Source organism: Symphalangus syndactylus, chromosome 6 (genome assembly GCF_028878055.3).
Source record: "Symphalangus syndactylus isolate Jambi chromosome 6, NHGRI_mSymSyn1-v2.1_pri, whole genome shotgun sequence".
In the NCBI taxonomy this organism is placed as follows: domain Eukaryota; kingdom Metazoa; phylum Chordata; class Mammalia; order Primates; family Hylobatidae; genus Symphalangus; species Symphalangus syndactylus.
Genome location: NC_072428.2, coordinates 66,830,001 through 66,850,792, shown reverse-complemented (window position 1 = coordinate 66,850,792; position 20,792 = coordinate 66,830,001). Strand labels below are relative to the sequence as shown.

Genomic DNA, 20,792 nt, shown 5'->3' with positions numbered 1-20,792 from the left:
CTTATTTTTTCACAAGTGAAAAATAAAGGTTTTTCTATAAAGCTTTGGAAGGCATAGTCTTCCATACTATAATTAGTATAAATTAACCTCTTTACTCTTATGCATACATTAAACTTAAATGAACTTTCTGAGTGACATTTGGGCATGGAAAAGTTGTTATCTTAGATAATATACTATTAGTAAGATTGGAAATAGATGTTAGTGCTGTTTTAAACGGGGTCAAGTGTGGTACGTGTTTACACACAAATATATACTTAGGTAATTGTGAGGAAAAGTACTGTGGCACAAACTAGGAATATGAGTAGGGTCAAGTAATGTTTCTTTTTTTAATATAATAGCACCTCTATTCTAATTTGCTTTAAATACCTAAGCTAACTTAACACTGATATTTTTCTAGTAGGGTATGTATGCTCCATTAGAGACCTATTTGGAGCTATTACCTACTTTTTTTTTCCCTTTTTGGGGGTTATATTTTGATGTGAACAAAAGAATTTTTACATTTATTTTGTCAGAAAAATATTTTGATATGAAAAAGAACCAATGCAAAGAAGGTCTTGACATCTATAAGAAGTTCCTAACTAGGATGACAAGAATCTCAGAGTTCCTCAAAGTTGCAGAGGTAAACTGTCTTTAAGTGACTGTCTCCTAACTTGCCTTTTTGTCTGTAAGTATGGATTTTGAAGTCATCACTCACTATCCAAATAAAATAAATATCTTCAATTTAGTATTCAATCATATTATTATGCTGTATTGAATTCTGTGGCAAGATATGAATATGATAAAATAGTGAATAAAATACATGCTGTGAATTTAATTCAATAGCGAGTATTGAAAAGTTACCTGTTTTTACATTGTTTACTTCTCTATAAAATTAAGTAGGTGACATACAGTAGTGCCAGAGATTTTTATGGTTGGAATCCATCATGTATTTGAGAATGTTTATTGTTAAATGTGGTAGAGAATATCCAGTATCAGTGCAGGTTTCTTTCCAGTGAGACAGCTGGAGCCACATAGTTCAAAATGTTTTCATTGGCCGGGCACCGTGGCTCAGACCTGTAATCCCAGCATTTTGGGAAGCTGAGGTGGGTGGATCACCTGAGGTCAGGAGTTCAAGACTGGCTAACATGGCAAGACTCCATCTATATTAAAGATACAAAAATTAGCCAGGCATGGGGGCGGGCACTTGTAATCCCAGCTACTCAGGAGGCTGAGGCAGGAGAATCACTTGAACCCGGGAGGCGGAGGTTGCAGTGAGCCGAGATCGCACCACTGCACTCCAGGCTGGGTGACAAAGCAAGACTCTATCTCAAAAAAAAAAAAAAAAAAGGTTTTGTTCCCCAACAGAAATGGATTTTGTGTATTTATTATCATTGATTGTGAAAACTATGAATGTAGGTAATAGGATAATCTAATTTTGCAGCTCTGCTTAAAAATAATTTTCTGAAATTGTCATGGAAGGCAGGTGTGGTAATACTTGCAGGCATTATCTTGCTACCACAGAGGTGTTCTTAAGGGTTTGTTTGTTTGTTTGTTCTACCATTCTCCAGCCTCTACCCGTCTCCACCAAAGATTTCTTCCTAGGATAATTTGCTCAATTATGTCAAAGTAGTTACTTTGGAATTAGCAAGTTAGTGATTCTAGGCTTTATTACTGTGGTGATATATTATTCTATATTAGATGCAATAGGACAGAACAGGATGATCAGACAATAGCTTTGTTATTAATCTGCTGTTTTATGAAGCCTACTGAAATTAATTTTGAATTTAAAAATGTTTCAAAGAGAAAGATCCTTTCCATTTTTTAAGGGTCAGTCACATACTAAAACAGAAGAAGGTGGTGGTTATGCTGTGATTCTAGTAAATTCTTTAAATAAGTTTTAATTTGTTGACATTCCCTCTTGGCCTTTTATGTTCTTTGCATTTGGTAGTTGTAGTTACAAAGTTAAGTTTTTGGTTTTTTTTTTTTTTTTTTTTTTTTTTTGAGACAAAGTCTTGCTCTTGTCCCCTAGGCTGGAGTGTAATGGCGCAATCTTGGCTCACTGCAACCTCTGCCTCCTGGGTTCAAGCGATTCTGCTGTCTTAGCCTCCCAAGTAGCTGGGATTACAGGTGCCTGCCACCACACCCGGCTAATTTTTGTATTTTTAGTGGAGACGGGGTTTCACTGTGTTGGCCAGGCTGGTCTTGAACTCCTGACCTCAGGTGATCTGCCTGCCTTGGCTCCCAAAGTGCTGGGATTACAGGCGTGAGCCACGGCATCCTGCCCAAACTTAAGTTGTAAGCCCCCTTCTGTACTCCAGATCTGCTGTTAACTTACTCTTAGGTGGCATAGACTGTCTGCTATATATGTTTTTTTTTTTGAGACAGAGACTTGCTCTGTCACCCAGGCTGGAGTGCTATGGAGTGGTCTCGTCTCGCTGCAACCTCTGCCCCCTAGGTTCAAGCGATTCTCCTGCCTCAGCCTCCTGGGTAGCTGGGATTACAGGTGCCCGCCACCATGCCCAACTAATTTTAGAGATGAGGTTTCACCATGTTGGCCAGGCTAGTCTCGAACTCCTGACCTCAAGTGATCAACCCACCTTGGCCTCCCAAAGTGCTCGGATTATAGGCATAAGCCACCACACCCAGCCTGCTCCATATGATTTAAGAAAAATATGAAGAGTCCCTTGCCTTAAAATATTCTCTTATGAGAGTGTCTTTGGGCTTGCAGTTTAATTAGAATGCCTTAGTTCCTGAAAGAAGGCAAGAGTAACCTCTTGAAACATGTTTGAAGAGGACAAATATATCAGGCAGTGATTAGTAACATCTGAGTAATAATTTATCAGATTTTTTTTTTTTTTTTTTTCCTGAGATGGAGTCTTGCTCTGTTTCCCAGGCTGGAGTGCAGTGGTGCTATCTCTGCTCATTGCACCCGTGCTACCTCCCGGGTTCAAACGATTCTCCTGCTTCAGCCTGCTGAGTAGCTGGGATTACAGGTGCCTGCCACCATGCCCGGCTAATTTTTGTATTTTTAGTAGGGATGGGGTTTCACTGTGTTAGCCAGGATGGTCTCCATCTCCTGACCTCGTGATCTGCCCACCTCGGCCTCCCAAAGTGCTGGGATTACAGACGTGAGCCACCGTATCTGGCCTTTATCAGATTTTCTACTGACATCATTCTGAGACCAGCCCCTGAGAGGTCACAAAAGGAAGGGAGACTGATTAGAAAATGAAACACAGCCACGGGACAGAAAACAGTTTTCTAATTTGGATGCTAGAATACACAGGAACCATTTCTATCTTTTTTTGCTGGAAATTGCCTAGGGCCTGAGCATCATGAAGGTATATTGGAATTGGTTTGTGAAGACAGTTATATCCTGATTAGATATCACTTGACATTTGTGTAAACCTGGCCTACCTGACAGAACATGAGTTTTTAAAGTGTTATCTATGGTGATTTCCAGGGAAAGCATGTTTTATGGAGAAAGACAAAGTCGATGTCTTCAGGTTTGTTTCTTAAATTTTTTTTTTATTTATTTATTTTTTTGCATCAAAGAGCTTGTTCATGGTCAGGCTTTCTCATTCTTACCATAGTGTTTTTATCATATTACACATAGAAGAGGGGAGTTTTCAGATTGTGACAAGGTAGCTTATATACAGGTGTTCAGAAGACATAAGGATGGTAACTTAGATTTGTTGACTTTCCAACTCTAGTTTCCCTACTGTTACAACTTTTAGGGCCACCAAATAATATCTAAGCCATTGGAAATGTTGAGTATTTTTGGAGATTAAATATTTTCCTGATTCTTAAGAAGTCTGTTTAAAATATTACCGGTACTAGCCGTGATGTCATTTTTCCAAATTTTATTTATAAATTGTTTTATTATAATTTATTAAATACAATGCTTTTCTTACAGCAAGTTGGAATTGACAGAGGTGATATACCAGACCTTTCACAGGTAAGTTTATTGTTAAAATATCAATCCGCCATCTGTTGTATACAAGTTGTGAAGAGTATTAAGATAAGTAACATATAGCCCCCATTGTCAGAGGGATCAGTGCAGTTTTTGACCAATTTTAACATTTTGATGTATTCCTGAAGATTGTTCTAACATTATGACCACATAAAATGATCTGCTTGCCACTTATATTTGTGGCCTACCCACTGTCATACCATTTATTTAATCTCTTCAATCACTCGTTCTTTCCCATCATCATCGTTTAAAAAAGGAAAAAAAACTTTTTGGAACCTGAATTTAGAAAATGATATTTAGAAAAACAATTTTGACTATACTGCTGGTAGAGAATTATACAGTATTTATTATTCCTGTTTTAAACTTCCACTTTGACTATTTGACTCAAGTGGGTGTATTAAATAAGGATAAACCTGAAAACATAAGATTAAGAGAGTAGGGTTTGGGATATGTCCAAATTTCAGTCCCGGCTGTGCCATTAGCTGGCCCTGTGACTTTGGGGAAGTTACTTTCTATTCTTCAGTTTCATCATCTGTAAAATGAAGATAAAACGGTACCTACCTCATACAGTAAGTAGTTCAGAGGATTAAATAAGTTAATGCCAAAAAAAAAAAATTAGAGCATTAAACAGACTCAACTATTGTTGGCTATTTTAATATTTAATATGTCTTTATCATCATCATCTTCAAAAAATTTTCTGGGAAAAAACTTCATACCTGCTGCTTATTCTCTGTTTTGTTTACTGAGTATTAAGAATGAAAGTACCGGCATAAACTATCCTTGTAACACTTCCATCAACTCTCTCAACTGTTAACATCTGTTTTACCTTGTTTTGAATTGTTCCAGGACATTTTTTTTTTGTTTCTTTTTGACATAGAGTTTTGCTCTTGTCGCCTAGGCTGGAGTGCAGTGGCATGATCTCAGCTCACTGCAACCTCCACCTCCTGGGTTCAAGCGATTCTCCCACTTCAGCCTCCCGAGTAGCTGGGATTATAGGTGTAAGCCACCACGCCCAGCTAATTTTCGTATTTTTCGTAGAGACGGGGTTTTGCCATATTAGCCAGGCTGGTCTCAAACTCCTGACCTCAGGTGATCCGCCCACCTAGGCTTCCGAAAGTGTTGGGATTACAGGCGTGTACCACTACGCCCAGCCTCCAGTACATCTTTTATACGCCTTGTTAACAGTTACTGAGTTTCCCTGTACTCACTTGTTCTGATTCTTCCCTCTAATGTCAAGGCTAAGAGTATGCAATAAATCTAGTCATGGGTTATATGTAAGTAAAGAATCCTGTGTATGTCCACTTGAAATAAATTGGCTTTATTAAGAGCAAGCACATTATTCTGGGTTGAACATGAGACAAGTCATTGCTTGAATAACATATATTATAAAATGATTTGGCAACTTTAGATTCACCTGTTACCCACCCCATTTGTTATGCTTCCCTTATGTTTTATTTAAAAATCATGGTCCTCAGGCTAGATGTAGAAGTTACAGGCCATCATCATGTGTCTGTGTATGTTAATATTCACCCTATTGTAATTAGAATAGGGTTCTTTAACCTCTTTTCCTCTGTGTGGATGATCTCTGAGCAAAGGTAACTTGCCAGGCATTCTTTGGGTGATTCAGAAAATTTTCAAAAGTGAACAAAAACAAAGCTGTTTACACTTTAGGGAAGATGGTGGTAATGCAGAAGAGTGGAAATTTGAGATTATTTACTCTTTTTTTTTTGGTTATTTCTTTTAAGGTGTAAAGCGTCACATTTTCTTCACTCTTTGGGTTTTGTTGGGGGAGGGGGAGAAAAGATAGGCTTTTGCTTTGTCACCCAGGCTGGGGCGCATTGACAAAATCATGGGTCACTGCATCCTCAACCTCCCAGGCTCAAGTAATCCTCCCACCTCAGCCTTCTTAGTAGCTGGGACCAGAGGCATATGCCACCACACCCAAATAATTTTTTTATTTTTTTGTGGAGACAGGGTCTCCCTACATTTCTCAGGCTGGTCTCAAACAACTGGGCTCAAGCAGACATCCCACCTCTACTTCCCAAAGTTTTGGGATTACAGGTGTGAGTCACTGTGGCCAGCCTTCTCACTCCTTGTCATGTGGATTTGACTTTTGAAGAATAGCCAGATATATTTAGAAGGGATTTTAGAAATGGTTTGTCTTACTAATCATAACTTGGTAGTTTAATATTTTTATTTGTAAGCCACAGCTTAAACCCTTCAGAAAAAAGATAAACTACAGTTTCTGTGACCACAGTTTTAGTCTAGGATTTGGTACCATAGTAGTTAATTATGTAGTCTTTAAAGTCAGAGATATCTTCCCTATCTTGGCTTCTGTTGTGTATCAGATACGTGATCTTGGACAGATTACTTAATCTTCACCGTCTCAGGTTGTTTATCTGTAATGTGGATATACCAGTAGTGTCTACTTCATAGATTCAGTGACTACTACAAGGTAGGTAGCACAGTACCTGTTGTGTGAGAAGAGCTTTTTAAATGTTAACCACTATCATCAACATCCTCCTTATCGTCTCTGAAAGCTCTTAAGACAGTGCTTTGCTTGCTGATTAGCAAACATTTTTGCTGGGGCTGTAGAAAGTGTATGTATACTCTCAGTTCAACAAAGAAGTTCATCTTCCAATGTAGTATTTGGTTTTAAATGGTTTTCTACTGTGTCTCCCTTGGGCTAAGGTCCTGGTATATAGAGGGAATAGTGGATGAAAGAAGTTGTTAAAGTCACTGATGACAGAGAAATAGTAGGTATTGCCCCTTTAACTATTTTTAGATCCTGTATCCAGAAACTGTATCTCAAATCCTATAGAATATTTAGGGTAAGTAAACGCTACTGATGCATTTAGAGTGGACAGTTCTTAGTCTGCACACTGAAAAGGTTTCCTTTTGAAAGCTTTCTTCATGTTAAGTTGAGATTTGACCTATAGCCTGAGTTTAAAATTAGTCTTCCATTAAAAAAACAAGGTAAATATTCATTTCAATGAAGTTTGATAAATAAACATTTGTGTAACCAACACATCATTCAAGTTAGGAAAATTCTATTTCCCCAATCCTTATGCTCCCTTCCAGTCACTTCTTACCCACCTCCGCAATCACTGTTTTGCTTTCTAATAGCATAATTTTGTTGGTTCTTAATATAAGTGTAATCATACAAGTATTTACTTCTGCATTCTGGCTTTTTTTGCTCATCGTATTGTTTGAGATCTATGTGGTTGAATATACCATTAATTAATTCTTCTTTATTGCTGAATAATATTTACCACAATTTTGTCTATCCATTTTCCAAATGGTGGACTTTTGGATTATTTGCAGTTTTTGACTATTGTAAATAAAGCCACATTAAACGTTAAGTCTTTTCTTACAGAGATAAGTTTTTATCTCTTTGGGGTAAATAGGAATGGAATTGGGTCATTAAGGTGGGTGTGTATTTAACTTTGTAAAGAACAACCTAATCCATTTTCAAAGTGATAAACTTCCACTAGTAATATATGAGAGTTCCAGTTCCATATGCTCACCAACATTTGATGTTGCAAATGTATTTAACTTTAGTCATTGTAGTAAGTGAAAAGGTGTATCTCACTGTGATTTTCATTTTCATTTCCCTGATGCCAGTGTTCAGTGTCATTTATCAATAATTATTCCAGAGTCATGTTTGAACACATTCAGTTGCTCAGCAGGTGCTTATTAGGCACCTTCTGCATGCTCAGTAGTATGTCTAGCTTTTAGAAGTATGGTTTTACTTTAAAATTTAGGTACTTGCAAGATTTTTAAAAAATGTTTCATGTTTACATAGTTTTCAGTTCTTAACGTTTTTGATAATGTTTCTTAATATCTCCAACTAGATCATGTTTGTATAACAAAAGATTGTCATTCTCATTAAGTAGCTAAAATTCCACTGTTAATTAGTACATGAAGAACATACCTGTTTATTTTTGTTGCTCTCTGATTAGATGATACTTGATTTAATTTGACCAGCGGCCTAATTATCATGAAATCCTTAATATTTGTACAATTACAGGCCCCCAGCAGTCTTCTTGATGCTTTGGAACAACATTTAGCTTCCTTGGAAGGAAAGAAAATCAAAGATTCTACAGCTGCAAGCAGGTACATCATTCTTTGTAGGACAAAGAGCCAGAGTGATTTTTCTGAGGGAGTAGATGAAACCAGCTCAAGTTCCAAGCTATTTAATTTCTCTTTATCTTGATTTTATTTTCTATAAAATGGGTTTAATCATAATATCAGCCTCATAGAATTAGTATCAGGATTAAATGGATTAATACATGCAAATTCCTGAAATAGTTTCTGACCTTCAGTAAATGTCAGCATCTGTTAAGATAATGACAGTGACTACATAGTTTAGAATTGTTTTTGATGTCAAAATTTCTCATAAAGATGATAATGCATTGCTTTGTATGGTGCTTTATAGTTATAAGATACTTTTTTTTCTCTCTGTTTTTTTTCCCCCGAGGCAGAGTCTCACTCTGTTGCCCAGGCTGGAGTGCAGTGGCACAATCTCAACTCACTTGCAACTTCCACCTCCCAGGTTCAAGCGATTTTCCCACCTCAGCCTCCCAAGTAGTTGGGACTACAGATGCATGCCACCACGCCCGGCTAATTTTTGTATTTTTAGTAGAGACAGGGTTTCACCATGTTGACCAGGCTGGTCTCGAACCCCTGAACTCAAGTGATCGGCACACCTCAGCCTCCCAAAGTGCTGGGATTACAGGCATGAACCACCGTACTGGGCCTATAATTGCAAGATACTTTTGTATTAATTTGCTCAGTCCTCACAATAGCCCTGTGAAGTATGTAGTAGCAATGCTGGGACTCAAACCTAGAATATCTGACATCAAATTGCATCATCTCTGTCTAATGCGAGTTCATAGGGTTGATTATTGATATTTTATATTTTAATCACTTTATTATGTTATAAGCTAATTCCTCAGACTAAGACCAGTTAACCTAGCAAACTGAAAGTAACACAAATCATTTCATATCAATCTGGTAACATGATTTTTGCATTGGGTTAAGAAATTACTTGAGTTATTCTCATGTTTTCTTATGAACCTTTTTTTAAAACAGCATGAAGAAAGAATTTGTATAGTGAGAACCTTCCTTTGGTTCTTTTTAGACTTTCTGATTGTTTCAGAACTTTTGGTCTTTCTTTTAGTAATAAAATTTAAATAATTTCCAAAGGAAAATGCCGTTATTGGATTTTAGTACTTATTTTTAATCCTAGATTTGTACTTTGAATTTCCTAGTAGGATTTTCGAAGTAGCAGTCAAAACAGTAAGTCTCATTTATTTGAGAGAATAACGAAAAAAAGAGCCATGTAGTTCAGGTGCACCAATTCACCTGAAATGTTTATCATAAAATTTATTGGTTTTCTTGCATTTCTGTCACAACTATGTTACTCTTCCTTTGTCTTCTGAGTTGTACCTTTTTATTGGCTTATTTATAATACTAATTTTACGTAAAATTTAAAAGGTTGTTTTTACCACATTACGTGCTTAGAGTAGAAACTAATGATGTTTGGTGTGTGGTAAAAGGAAAATTAATAAAGCTCAAGGTAGTTCTTCAGGTTAGAATTCTTTACCACTTGTTTTACTTAGCCTAGAGTTAACATTTGGAAAGTTAATGTTGAGGTTTATAGTGTGGATACGTTTTTGATAAAAGGGAAAGGAGGTGGCTTGCCAGTGAAAGATGATACATTGTACATGTATATTAAAAAGGAAATTCTAGTTTGGCAAAAGGGCAGCACATAAAAAGATGCCAGATGGCCTGGTGACTAGACTGAAACCAGTCTTCTTTTGAAGGAACCTGAAGTCCTCTGGGGATGTTGTTATAGGTGAAACATACCTAGACTTATGTTATGTATTACTGGTATGCATGTTTTGGTGTTCCTGTGGCACTGCCAAAATGTAGGCTGTAAATTAGCAGAGGGTTTTCCCTGTGATAAACTCAACACTTTTTCCCATCAGGGATTTTGTGGGAGTATGTGGGCTCTTTCCCAATTGCATTGGTTTCCTCTCTTGGGGCTTGGAAGAGGCAATGTGCCCCACTCTATTGTGAACCCTTTCCAAAGTCAAACACTTAGTCTAAAAGCAGTGAGTGTATATGTAAGTCAAGATTTTTCTAATTGCTTTAATCCTGTAGATCACTGGGTAGAATATTTCATCTGAAGTACTGGGTTTGAATCCAGAAGTTAAGTTTATAATTATAGTGCCTATCCATGGCAAGGTTGCCAGACCATTTCATGACCTGGGTATAATTGAAGTGTTTAGCAAAAAGCCAAATTATCTCTGTTCAATTATCCTAGGGCAACTACACTTTCCAATGCAGTCTCTTCCCTGGCAAGCACTGGTCTATCTCTGACCAAAGTGGATGAAAGGGAAAAGCAGGCAGCATTAGAGGAAGAACAGGCACGTTTGAAAGCTTTAAAGGTAAGTTTGTGCATTCTCCTTATTTGGAAAAATGAGTACAGGTGTTCATTAGGTAAATGGGGCCTCTGCACAGCCTTAGAGTCTTAAATGTTTAGCTACCTAATGGGCTGAAACTCAGTCTAACTTTTTGTCCTGACATAGAATTAGGTAAAACAGAATATCTGCTATCAGAACAAATTACAAAATGCTTTTTTCCGAGGCTGTACAAAGAAGAAATCTGGTTTCTGGAATCCTTATGGTAGTTCCCTTTCTTAACAGGAACAGCGCCTAAAAGAACTTGCAAAGAAACCTCATACCTCTTTAACAACTGCAGCCTCTCCTGTATCCACCTCAGCAGGAGGGATAATGACTGCACCAGCCATTGACATATTTTCTACCCCTAGTTCTTCTAACAGGTAGGAGTAGAAGTTAAGGTTACCTTTGAATATGTAGGTTCAAAGACTTCTAATAGAAATTTTGTAGAACTTTTCAGGTTTACTTTTATTTATGCTTTTATAATCTATTCACACAAAGAGGTGGCGATAAATGGTAATATTGGTATAATACCTAAAGATAAAGTGATGAGTTTATATTTTACGTATTTAGGAAATGGAAGATAGTTAAATCACTGATTTATACTAATAGGAATATAGCTGTTATCTCTGGGCCAACTTTTCATTGTGTAAAAATTATGATTAAACACATTTATGAGGCATCTAATGGTTCAAGACCCTTTATAGCTCTTTGACATATGAGTATGATATGTATTTCAAAATACCATCTCATTAGATATTAAACATCTGTCATATATGTTTCCTAGTTTTAAACTCTGTAATCTGGAACACAATGACAGAGTTTAGTTGCCAGGTTTCTTGGTATTGAAGCCTACCAGACTAACTTTAATAATCTTGTTGTCTAATTTAAGCTACTTAACATGGAAATATAATATTGCCAGGTAAAGTAAAATAATTGGCATTTTCTGAACCTCGGAGCGGCTTAAAGTAGTTTAAAAGTCAGATTCTGGTTTGAATCCTGGCTCTATTAGTTCTTAACTTTTTTTGAGAAACCTTGTTTTCAAAGGAGATTGTGGTTCTCAACTTTAACATCAGAAATATTTGGAGAGTTTATTAAACTACAGATATCTGAGTCCCAATCCTAGAGTTCTGATTCAATAGGTGGGGCTTGGGGCCCAAGAATTTTTGTTTTTAAGATGCTCCCACATGACTAGGTTTTAGCACAGTGCATTATTAGCACATGTTAAATGTTCCATAGAGAGTGGTGAGATTTTTCCTTTCACTTTATTGTTGCTGTTTATTAACTCACCGTTAAAAGCTCATCTGCCTGCCTACTGACTCCTAATAGCTGAGCCTAATAGCTCAGTGTAAGTTTTACTACGTGAACTGCTTGCTGTATGCATGCTCAGTTGCTACCTGCTTCCTAAAATCTTAGTCGGTGTTTGTTGAATTTAGTTCTTTTTTTTTCTTTCAGCTTTATGATTTGTTTGCTCATGTATGCTACCTTCTTTAATCCCCAGTTAAGTAACATTGACCCCATTAAGGGGCAAGTTCTCAACATGGAGATCTTGAGAAGAAGTCTGTCCTAGGAGAGATAAGTGAAAAGAATGTTCAATGTTCAAGGCTGAAACAAATTATTGGATAAAGAACTAATTTCACTATGTTTTATGTCACATACTAAAAATATTCACCTTTTTAATAGTAATTAAGGGCAAATCTTACAGCCCATTTACAGAATTATTATTGTATATTCTATATGTTCCCCAAGGCACTAAATGCATTTATATCTACTATCTACTCAACTGTTGTACATCTGAAAGACATGTCTTCAAAACTTTTTTATAAAAACACAGAAGGAATAAATTCTAGTGTTTGATAGCACAGTAGAATTACTAATTAATAATAATTGTATTATCTATATCAAAGTAGCTAGAAGATTTAGAATGTTCTCAACACAGAGAAATGATGAATGTTTGAGGTGTGATAGATGTCCTGATAATTACATGGTATGCATGTATCACAATATCACATGTATCCCATAAATATGTACAATTATTGTATATCCATTTAAAAAGAAAAACATTCTGTTTTGGAGAATATATAAGTTAAAAATTAGGAGCTGGGTGTGGTGGCGTGTGCCTGTTGTCCCAGCTACTCAGGAGGTTGAGGCAGGAGGAAGGCCTGAGCCCAGCCATACAGCGCTAGCCTGGGCAACATCTCTTTGTCTCATTGTCTGTCTCTCTCTCATTCTCTCTCTTTTGAGATAGTGTCTTACTGTGTCACCCAGGCTGGAGTGCGGTGGCACAGTCATGGCTCACTGCAGCCTCAACCTCCTGGGCTCAAGCATTCCCTCTGCCTTAGCTTCCTGAGTAGCTGGGACTACAGGCGCACTCCACAATGCCCAGCTATTTTTCGTATTTTTTTGCCATTTTGCCCAAGCTGATCTTGAACTTTTGAACTCAAGCAGTCCACATGCCTCAGCCTTCCAAAGTGCTGGGATTACAGGCATGAGCCACTACACCCAGCCTCCAGACCCCTTCTCTTAAAAAAATTATCTGTACTGTGTTTGAATTCTTAGACACTCTGGGGTTATGTTTTGAGTTGTTCATTAAAATCACATAGAAGTCGGCCGGGCATGGTGGCTCATGCCTGTAATCCCAGCACTTTGGGAGGCTCAGGTGGGTGGATCATCTGAGGTCAGGAGTTCGAGGCCAGCCTGGGGGCTGTGTGGTGAAACCCTGTCTCTACTAAAGGACAAAAATTAGCCAAGCATGGTGGCATGCGCCTGTAATCTCAGCTACTTGGGAGGCTAAGGCATGCGAATCGCTGTAACCCAGGAGGTGGAGGTTGCATTGAGCCAAGATTGCATCATGGCACTCCAGCCTGGACAACAGAGTGAGACTCTTGTCTCAAAAAAAACAAAACAACAAAAAAAGAGGCTGAGCGCAGTGGCTCACGCCTGTAATCCCAGCACTCTGGGAGGCCAAGGCAGGCGGATCACCTGAGGTCAAGAGTTTGAGACCAGCCTGGCCAACATGATGAAACCCTGTCTCTACTAAAAATACAAAAATTAGCCAGATGCGGTGCTGTGCACCTGTAGTCCCAGCTGCTTGGGAGGCTAAGGCAGGAGAATCACTTGAACCTGGGAGGCGGAGGTTACAGGGAGCCAAGATCACACTGCTGCACTCCATCCTGGGTGACAGAGCGAGACTCTGTCTCAAAAAAAAGAAGAAAGAAATATATCATGTAAATAGTGTGTTGTGCGATGGGGTGGCTCTATTCATAAATGCATGTAAAATTTTTTCCCTGTATCATTGATACATAGTTTGGATACTGAGGCACTAGAAGTGAGGTTAATGAGTATTTTACTTTGTAGTGTATTGCAAATGTGATTCAAGTTCTGTGAATATTAAAAGTAAGAAAAGAGTTTTATTAAAAATATTAAAATTGCTATGATATTTTGTATTTTAGAATCTTGTTGTTTAGGTTCATTTTAATAAGGAAATTAGTTTTTTCCAGGGGAAGACACTCATCCTTTTCAGAAGAGCTACTGTTTTTGAATCCTGTATAAACTTAAGATATGATATTAGATTATTTTTCCAAGCCTCCTTAGAAATATGCTATTATATGAAGAAACTGTTCCTCTTTTGAGATTTATATTAATGAGACTTTTCTCCCTTGTTTTTAATGTTTTTATCTGCGGTGGGTGGAGAAGGTGACGCTGAAGTAGCGAAGTTTTTCTGGTAAATAAAACACGTTTCCAAAATATCTTTCTAGCACATCAAAGCTGCCCAATGATCTGCTTGATTTGCAGCAGCCAACTTTTCACCCATCTGTACATCCTATGTCAACTGCTTCTCAGGTAGCAAGTACATGGGGAGGTAAGCATTGATGAATTCTATTTTAGATGTTACATGCATCTCTCCTCCTCATTCTGTGGTGTTTTACTTATTTGTAGTTTTTTATTACACTTGATACATGAGAACTTGATAAGTATTAAAATGGCAATGAAGCAGTTTTATCCCTTGAAGGTATGTTCATTTATTATAAATAATTTAGGAATTTATGTTCACTTAAATTATGAAATGACATTTAATAAAGATAAAACTAAATGTAAGAGGAAGGACCAAGTGTATTTTTAAGTATGAGATTTTTCTTTTAATGTTGAATTTTTATTCCATAACCAGAAAATGCATAGTGGTTATTTTGATTTTGGTGTAAATTTTTGGTTTTTTAACTTTTGGGGAAATAACTTATCTTTGTGTTAAGTATATAATATAGTTCTAATAAAACTCAGATGGTATTATCACACAGGAACTATGTTGTGACCATAATTGTCTTGACCAGCTTTATGGTCAAGACATAAATGTTTTAAATGTTTTTTTAATTAAGACCTGAAAGATTTTGCTAGTCAAAGAATTTTCCCCTTGTACCAATAGGAATGTTTGCTGCCCTTAAGCAGTTCTGAAGTGATAGGCTTATCTGTCATAGCAAGATTAATTAATTATTCTAATGAGTTTTTACAGTATATAAACAAAGCTTTTTTCATTTTATTTTAATGATTTGAATTTAAGAACATTTTAAATTATTTTTTTGAAGGAACTATATCCTAGAAAGTAAGCTCTGTGAAGGCTGGTTTTAAAATATTTTGTTCTGACAAGTAGTTTGTAAATGTTTGTTGAATAAGGTGGGGCACAGAGCAGATAGTAAAACCCTAAAACACTAGATTTCAGGCTAATTTTGTGAGCCTGAACTTGATTTAAAAAACTAATTGACTTTGAAGGCTAGTTTAATTTAACTAAATTTTAAGATCTGCGAGTAATTCCTAAAAATGACAAGATATTTATAGTTTAAAGTTAAGTATTTTAGAATTATTTCAGAATGAACTATAGACAGTAAATTAAGATTAAGAAAGGAGTTTCTTAATATCCTAATGGTATGTTCTGATTTTTGGATTCTTAATTATTTTCTGTCTTATTGTGAATTGCTTTGGAAAAGGTTAGTAGAATTAACATGACCATTTAAGCAGTTTCAACTTATTTCCTTTTTTAAAAAAATGTAGTAGTCTTTTTAAAACTAAGGCTGAGTTGTTTTTCTAAATAGACTAAAAATTTTATAGAAGGCCAAATAAAAATATATTAAACATTTCAAAGAAGCTGAACTGCAATTCCTGTTTTGTCTGGACACCATGTACAACTAAAAATGACAAGTTGAAGTTTCTACTTGAAATTGTTAAAGTCACATATGAAAGCAGATAGACTATTACTGTGGGAGAACAATTCTAAGTAATTTCAGTCTGTAAGAATTGTTCTGTGTCCTGTTAGAAGACAATATTCCATCAAAGTCTCTGTCACAGACTGCAATATATTGGAATACATTTAATCATGTTTTACTTTTCTATTTTCGGTTATTTTGCTTTGTATGCTGTTTCTGTACAAATTTCCCCCATATTAAGTCCTATAATTTAATCAGAATTAAATCCTGTCTTGATTTTCATATAAGGATATTTGGCTTCTGAGTTGGTGATCAACAAGGTTTTGACTTCTGCATGATACTGAAGAGTATTTTAAGCCAAGAATGTTCTAATTCAAATCAGTACTCATATCCAGGACAATCAGATTGATACTTTTTTTTAATTTTTAAAATTAAAGTTAGACTAAACTAACTTAAAGTTAGACTGAAATAAAGAAATCTCATATAAGGCCAGGTGCGATGGCATACACCTGTAATCCCAGTACTTTGGGAAGCCAAGGCGGGCAGATCACACGAGGACAGGAGTTCCAGACCAGCCTCGCCAACATGGCAAAACCCTGTCTCTACTAAAAATACAAAAATTAGCCAGGTGTGGTGGTGCACATCTGTAATCCCAGCTTTTCGGGAGGCCGAGGCATGAGAATCACTCGAACCCGGGAAGCGGAGATTGCAGTGAGCCGAGATTTGTGCCACCACACTCTAGCCTGGGAGACAGAGTGAGACTCTTGTCTCAAAAGAAAAGGAAAGAAATCTCATGTATGAGAAGCTTAGATCATAACATTAAATGCTTAAGGTATTTTGAAGTGAACTATTTACTTGCACACTTAAATATGTAACATTTGACATATGATGCTGCTCTTATAGTATATGACAAAGCAAAGGTATGATTTTTTTCATAATCCCCAAATCTTGTACTGTTCTTTTATTGGCTTTTATTAGCTAAAAATGAATGCCAATAACAAACATAGTATTCAATTTAGTTCTTATAAACACCACAGAAATGATGTGCATTCCTAGTCATAGATTAGTGATAAGATAGAGATAAAGGAAAGAAAAGTTTATATGTATATATGAAAGACATTTAAGATTCCACCTTTTGGTAGAATGAAAATGAGAGAACACAAGCTCTCTTGTTGGCCTCGTTGTATTATTAATGAGCTTTGACTTTTTCAAGAAATGTTGTGGAGTGTAAAGCAGTTGGTATTGAATACTAATATCTGAGAAGACCTAGGTTTTCATCACCCTGAAAATTTTGGATGATAGCAAACGTTGAATTTTTATATCTAAAAATAGACAATATTATCAGTTTGGTACACTGTTGAGTATTTGAAGCAAGATTTCAGAGTTTAGGTGTAGTAGAATTATCCATTCTGAAGTTTAATTTGCTTTACTTTTAGCTGGCATGAAACAAAACACTTGATGAAAAAATTTGATTATCTGGGCAGGTGTGGTGGCTCATACCTGTAATTGCAATACTTTAGGAGACCAAGGCAGGAGGATTGCATGAGCCCAGGAGTTTGAGACCAGCCTGGGCAACATAGCAAGACCTTGTCTCTACCATGTTTAAAAAACAAATCAGTTTACTGTGTGTGAATGTAGGTATCAGTTGTTTAGGACTTAAAGGCGATAATATGACTGTGGTGCCATTTTAGTCCTTGTTTTAACTTTTTTTGGATTTTTTTTAATGACTCTAGTGTGGCGTAAAATTACACTTTTGGGCCAGGTGTGAGGTAGCTCACACCTGTAATCCCAGCACTTTGGGAGGTTGAGGTGGGTGGATCACTTGAGGTCAGGAATTTGAGACCAGCCTGGCCAACATGGTGATACCCTGTCTCTACAAAAAAATATAAAAATTAGCTGGGTGTAGTGGTGTGCATCTGTAATCCCAGCTACTTGGGAAGCTGAGGCACGAGAGTTGCTTGAACCTGAGAGGCAGAGGTTGCAGTGAGCCAAGATCATGCCCCTGCATTCCAGCCTGGGCGATGGAGCAAACCTCTGTCTCAAAAAAACGAAAAAATTAAACTTGAATGAATAATGAAAAAAAATGGACAAAACTATATTTAAAAATTTTAGACTGGGTGCAGTGGCTCACACTTATAATCCCAGCAGTTTGGGAGCTGAGGCAGGCAGATTATTTGAGCCCAGGAGTTAGAGACTAGCCTGGGCAACATGGCGAGACCTTGCCTCTACAAAAAAATCAGAAAATTAGCCAGGCATGGTGCCATACACCTGTGGTCCCAGCTACTCAGAAGGCTAAAGTGGGGGGAGTGCTTGAGCACCGAACGGTCGAGGCTGCAGTAAGCTATGATTATGCCATTGCATTCCAACCTGGGCAACAGAGCAAGACTCTTACCTTAAAAAAAGAAAAAAAACTTTAAGGGATTTTGAATTGCCAGTTTAATAGGTTAACTTGAGATAGCTGGAGCATTATTATTATACCTTAATGAATTAGTTTTTATTATCATAGTATAATGTCCATTAATAGATTAACATCTTGTAGATTACCTGTAGTGTTTTGTCAAGTAGATTAGGAACTGGTTTTCCTTATCTGATTGATCTAATTATGAATGCATTTGCACATATTTCTGAATATTCTTCTCTGAGGTGTTTCACATAATAGGAAGTGATTGAAATTAGGTGCTAGATAAAACCTATCTGTCAATAGAACAGCGGATAACTGGTAACCTTTCCTGAACCTGTGTTTTCTCATAAACCAATGGATCTGTTACAGAAATAATGTGTCTTTAAAAAATGACTTATTTCATGGCTTTTTTTGCATGAAGAACAGAGATATTTTACTTACTTGTCTGACAAAATATAATGTACTTTTAAAACTCTATGCAGCTGTTAACATCATGTATTTAAAAACAGAGCATTCGGCCGTGTGTGGTGGCTCATGCCTGTAATGCCAGCACTTTAGGGAGGCCAAGGTGGGTGGATCACCTGAGGTCAGGAGTTCAAGGCCAGCCTGGCCAACATGGTGAAACCCCGTCTCTACTAAAAATAGAAAAACGATCTGAGCATGGTGCACGCGCCTGTAATCCCAGCTACTCGGGAAGCTGAGGCAGGAGAATTGCTTGAACCCAGGAGGCGGAGGTTGCAATGAGTTGAGATCACGCCATTGCCCTCCATCGTAGATGACACAGTGAGACTCTGTCTCAAAAAAAAAAAAAAAAACCCAGAACTTTCAGTCTAACTGGCCAACTCTAAGCTTAATGCAACTCCTTTCTTATGCAAGAAGAAGCTAGAGTGGCCATCAGTATATATATTAGCTAAAAATATGTATATATTTTTAGTACTAAAAACCAATGTCCTTGGTGGCTCATGCCTGTAATCCCAGCACTTTGGGAGGCCAAGGCAGGAGGATTGCTTGAGTCCAGGCAGGGGTTCAAGACTAGCATTGGTACCGTAGCATCTCTACAAAAATTAAATTAGCCAGGCATGGTGGCACGCGCCTGTAGTCTCAGCTACTCGGGAGGCTAAGGTGGGAGGATCACTTGAGCCCAGGAGTTTGAGGCTACAGTGAGCTATGATTGTACCACTGCAGTCTGCCTGGGCAACAGAGCAAGACCCACTCTCAGAAAGAACAAAACAAAAAAACCCACCGCATCCCCCTGCAACTTGTAACTATTTTCTACTTTTTATTTCTGAATTACTGTTTTCTGATTCTTTTTTCCCAGTGTTCCATTTATTGGGGGTGGAATGATGGGAAAGATTTCGAGTTTGAGTAGCATAATCAGCATATTTTGATAGATTTGTAGGACTTTTTTTTTTCAGTGTGAATTGATGTTCCATAAGAATACTATTATAGAAAAGTTCTTACTACAGAAAAAGTTGTATTAAAAAGATGTGTTATTTTTAAAATCATAACCTGAGTATTTTCTTGATTTTTTTTTTCCTTTTTCAAACAGTTGTATTTGAGCTTGTAGAATGCTTGCCTTGAATTTTTTGACTTTAAAGGAAGTGTGCCTATATCATAGTAAATGAGCTGGTCCTTAGGCCACTGTTGCCTTCTAAATGTTCAATCATACAATCTTAAGCGTAAAATACAGTACCTAGTACTATGAAGATACCACAGTATATTTCAGCGAAGGTCAAGAACTAAACTAGAACAGACAAGAAGATTCTACTGTTTAGAATTACAGGAGTATCCTCTTATTTTTAATTATGTTACAAAGAAAAAATTATGATACTATTTTTGCTGCTTTTTATTTTTTCTTTCCCCGTTTAGTTAACTCTTTAAATCTTGAAAAGTAAGGAAAAATAGATTTCAGTCATTAGAATGATAATTATTTTGAATAAGGTATCAGTATAATAATTATCTGACTCTAGAATAACTTTAGATAAAGGATTTTATATAGTACATATTTATGTCATTCTAGTAGGCAAACAACACTTTCGTTGTTCCTTTAGCAAATCATTTAAAGACTAAAGCTCTCAGATAGACATTCAGAGCTGTTCCCAGTCTATTAAGTGGACATTCTTTCATCTCTGTTCTTAATTATCTAAAATTCTTTCCCCCCATCCTTAGATGTTTTTCATCATCTTTATTTTTTATTTTGCATCTATGCCGGAATTATCTGCACGTGCCAAAAACAACTTCTTAGCCCTAATGTGTCATTACCCTCTTTTTTTCTTTGAAAGCTTACTCACGACACACATCCCAATTGTCGATATCAACTATTCAAGTAAACACAGCTATACCACCACAACCAACACACTCACCTAGGACAGGGAAGATTGGTGCAGGATGGGTGGCTCTTTATAGAAACATCTTGGTTATTATTCTCTTTTTTAACTGTCTGACTGTTGGCTTTCTGGTGTTAACAAATAAAATGATTTTTTCTAAGGATTCATTTAAAAATATGTTAAATGCAATTCTTCTATCTTGATAATTAGGTATTTTTTGTTTTTGATAATTTAGATATTTAAGGTTAATAAACAATAATATAGTTACTACTTTTCACTTTGCATCTTTTGACTAATTACAATACTAATTTATTTACTTCCTTTCTTCATTTTGCTGTAATACATTTGGACCGCACAGATCCTTTCTCTGCTACTGTAGATGCTGTTGATGATGCCATTCCAAGCTTAAATCCTTTCCTCACAAAAAGTAGTGGTGATGTTCACCTTTCCATT

General features: G+C 36.7%; 1 protein-coding gene across 28 annotated transcripts in view; it reads left to right on the top strand.

The window, feature by feature from the left end:
* PICALM (phosphatidylinositol binding clathrin assembly protein) overlaps positions 1-20,792 on the top strand; it is a 102,538-nt gene that overhangs the window by 49,308 nt on the left and 32,438 nt on the right. For 11 of the 28 annotated variants that reach the window (XM_063641494.1, XM_063641490.1, XM_055283142.2 and 8 more), the window contains exons 7-13: positions 513-619; positions 3,893-3,934; positions 7,980-8,065; positions 10,281-10,404; positions 10,663-10,799; positions 14,175-14,278; positions 20,698-20,792. The exon at positions 20,698-20,792 is cut by the window's right edge and continues 55 nt beyond it. In XM_063641494.1, coding sequence (XP_063497564.1) covers positions 513-619; positions 3,893-3,934; positions 7,980-8,065; positions 10,281-10,404; positions 10,663-10,799; positions 14,175-14,278; positions 20,698-20,792 — 695 coding nt within the window. The remainder of the gene's footprint in view (positions 1-512; positions 620-3,892; positions 3,935-7,979; positions 8,066-10,280; positions 10,405-10,662; positions 10,800-14,174; positions 14,279-20,697) is intronic. The other 17 variants (XM_063641498.1, XM_063641496.1, XM_055283154.2 and 14 more) reach the window with 3 other exon arrangements.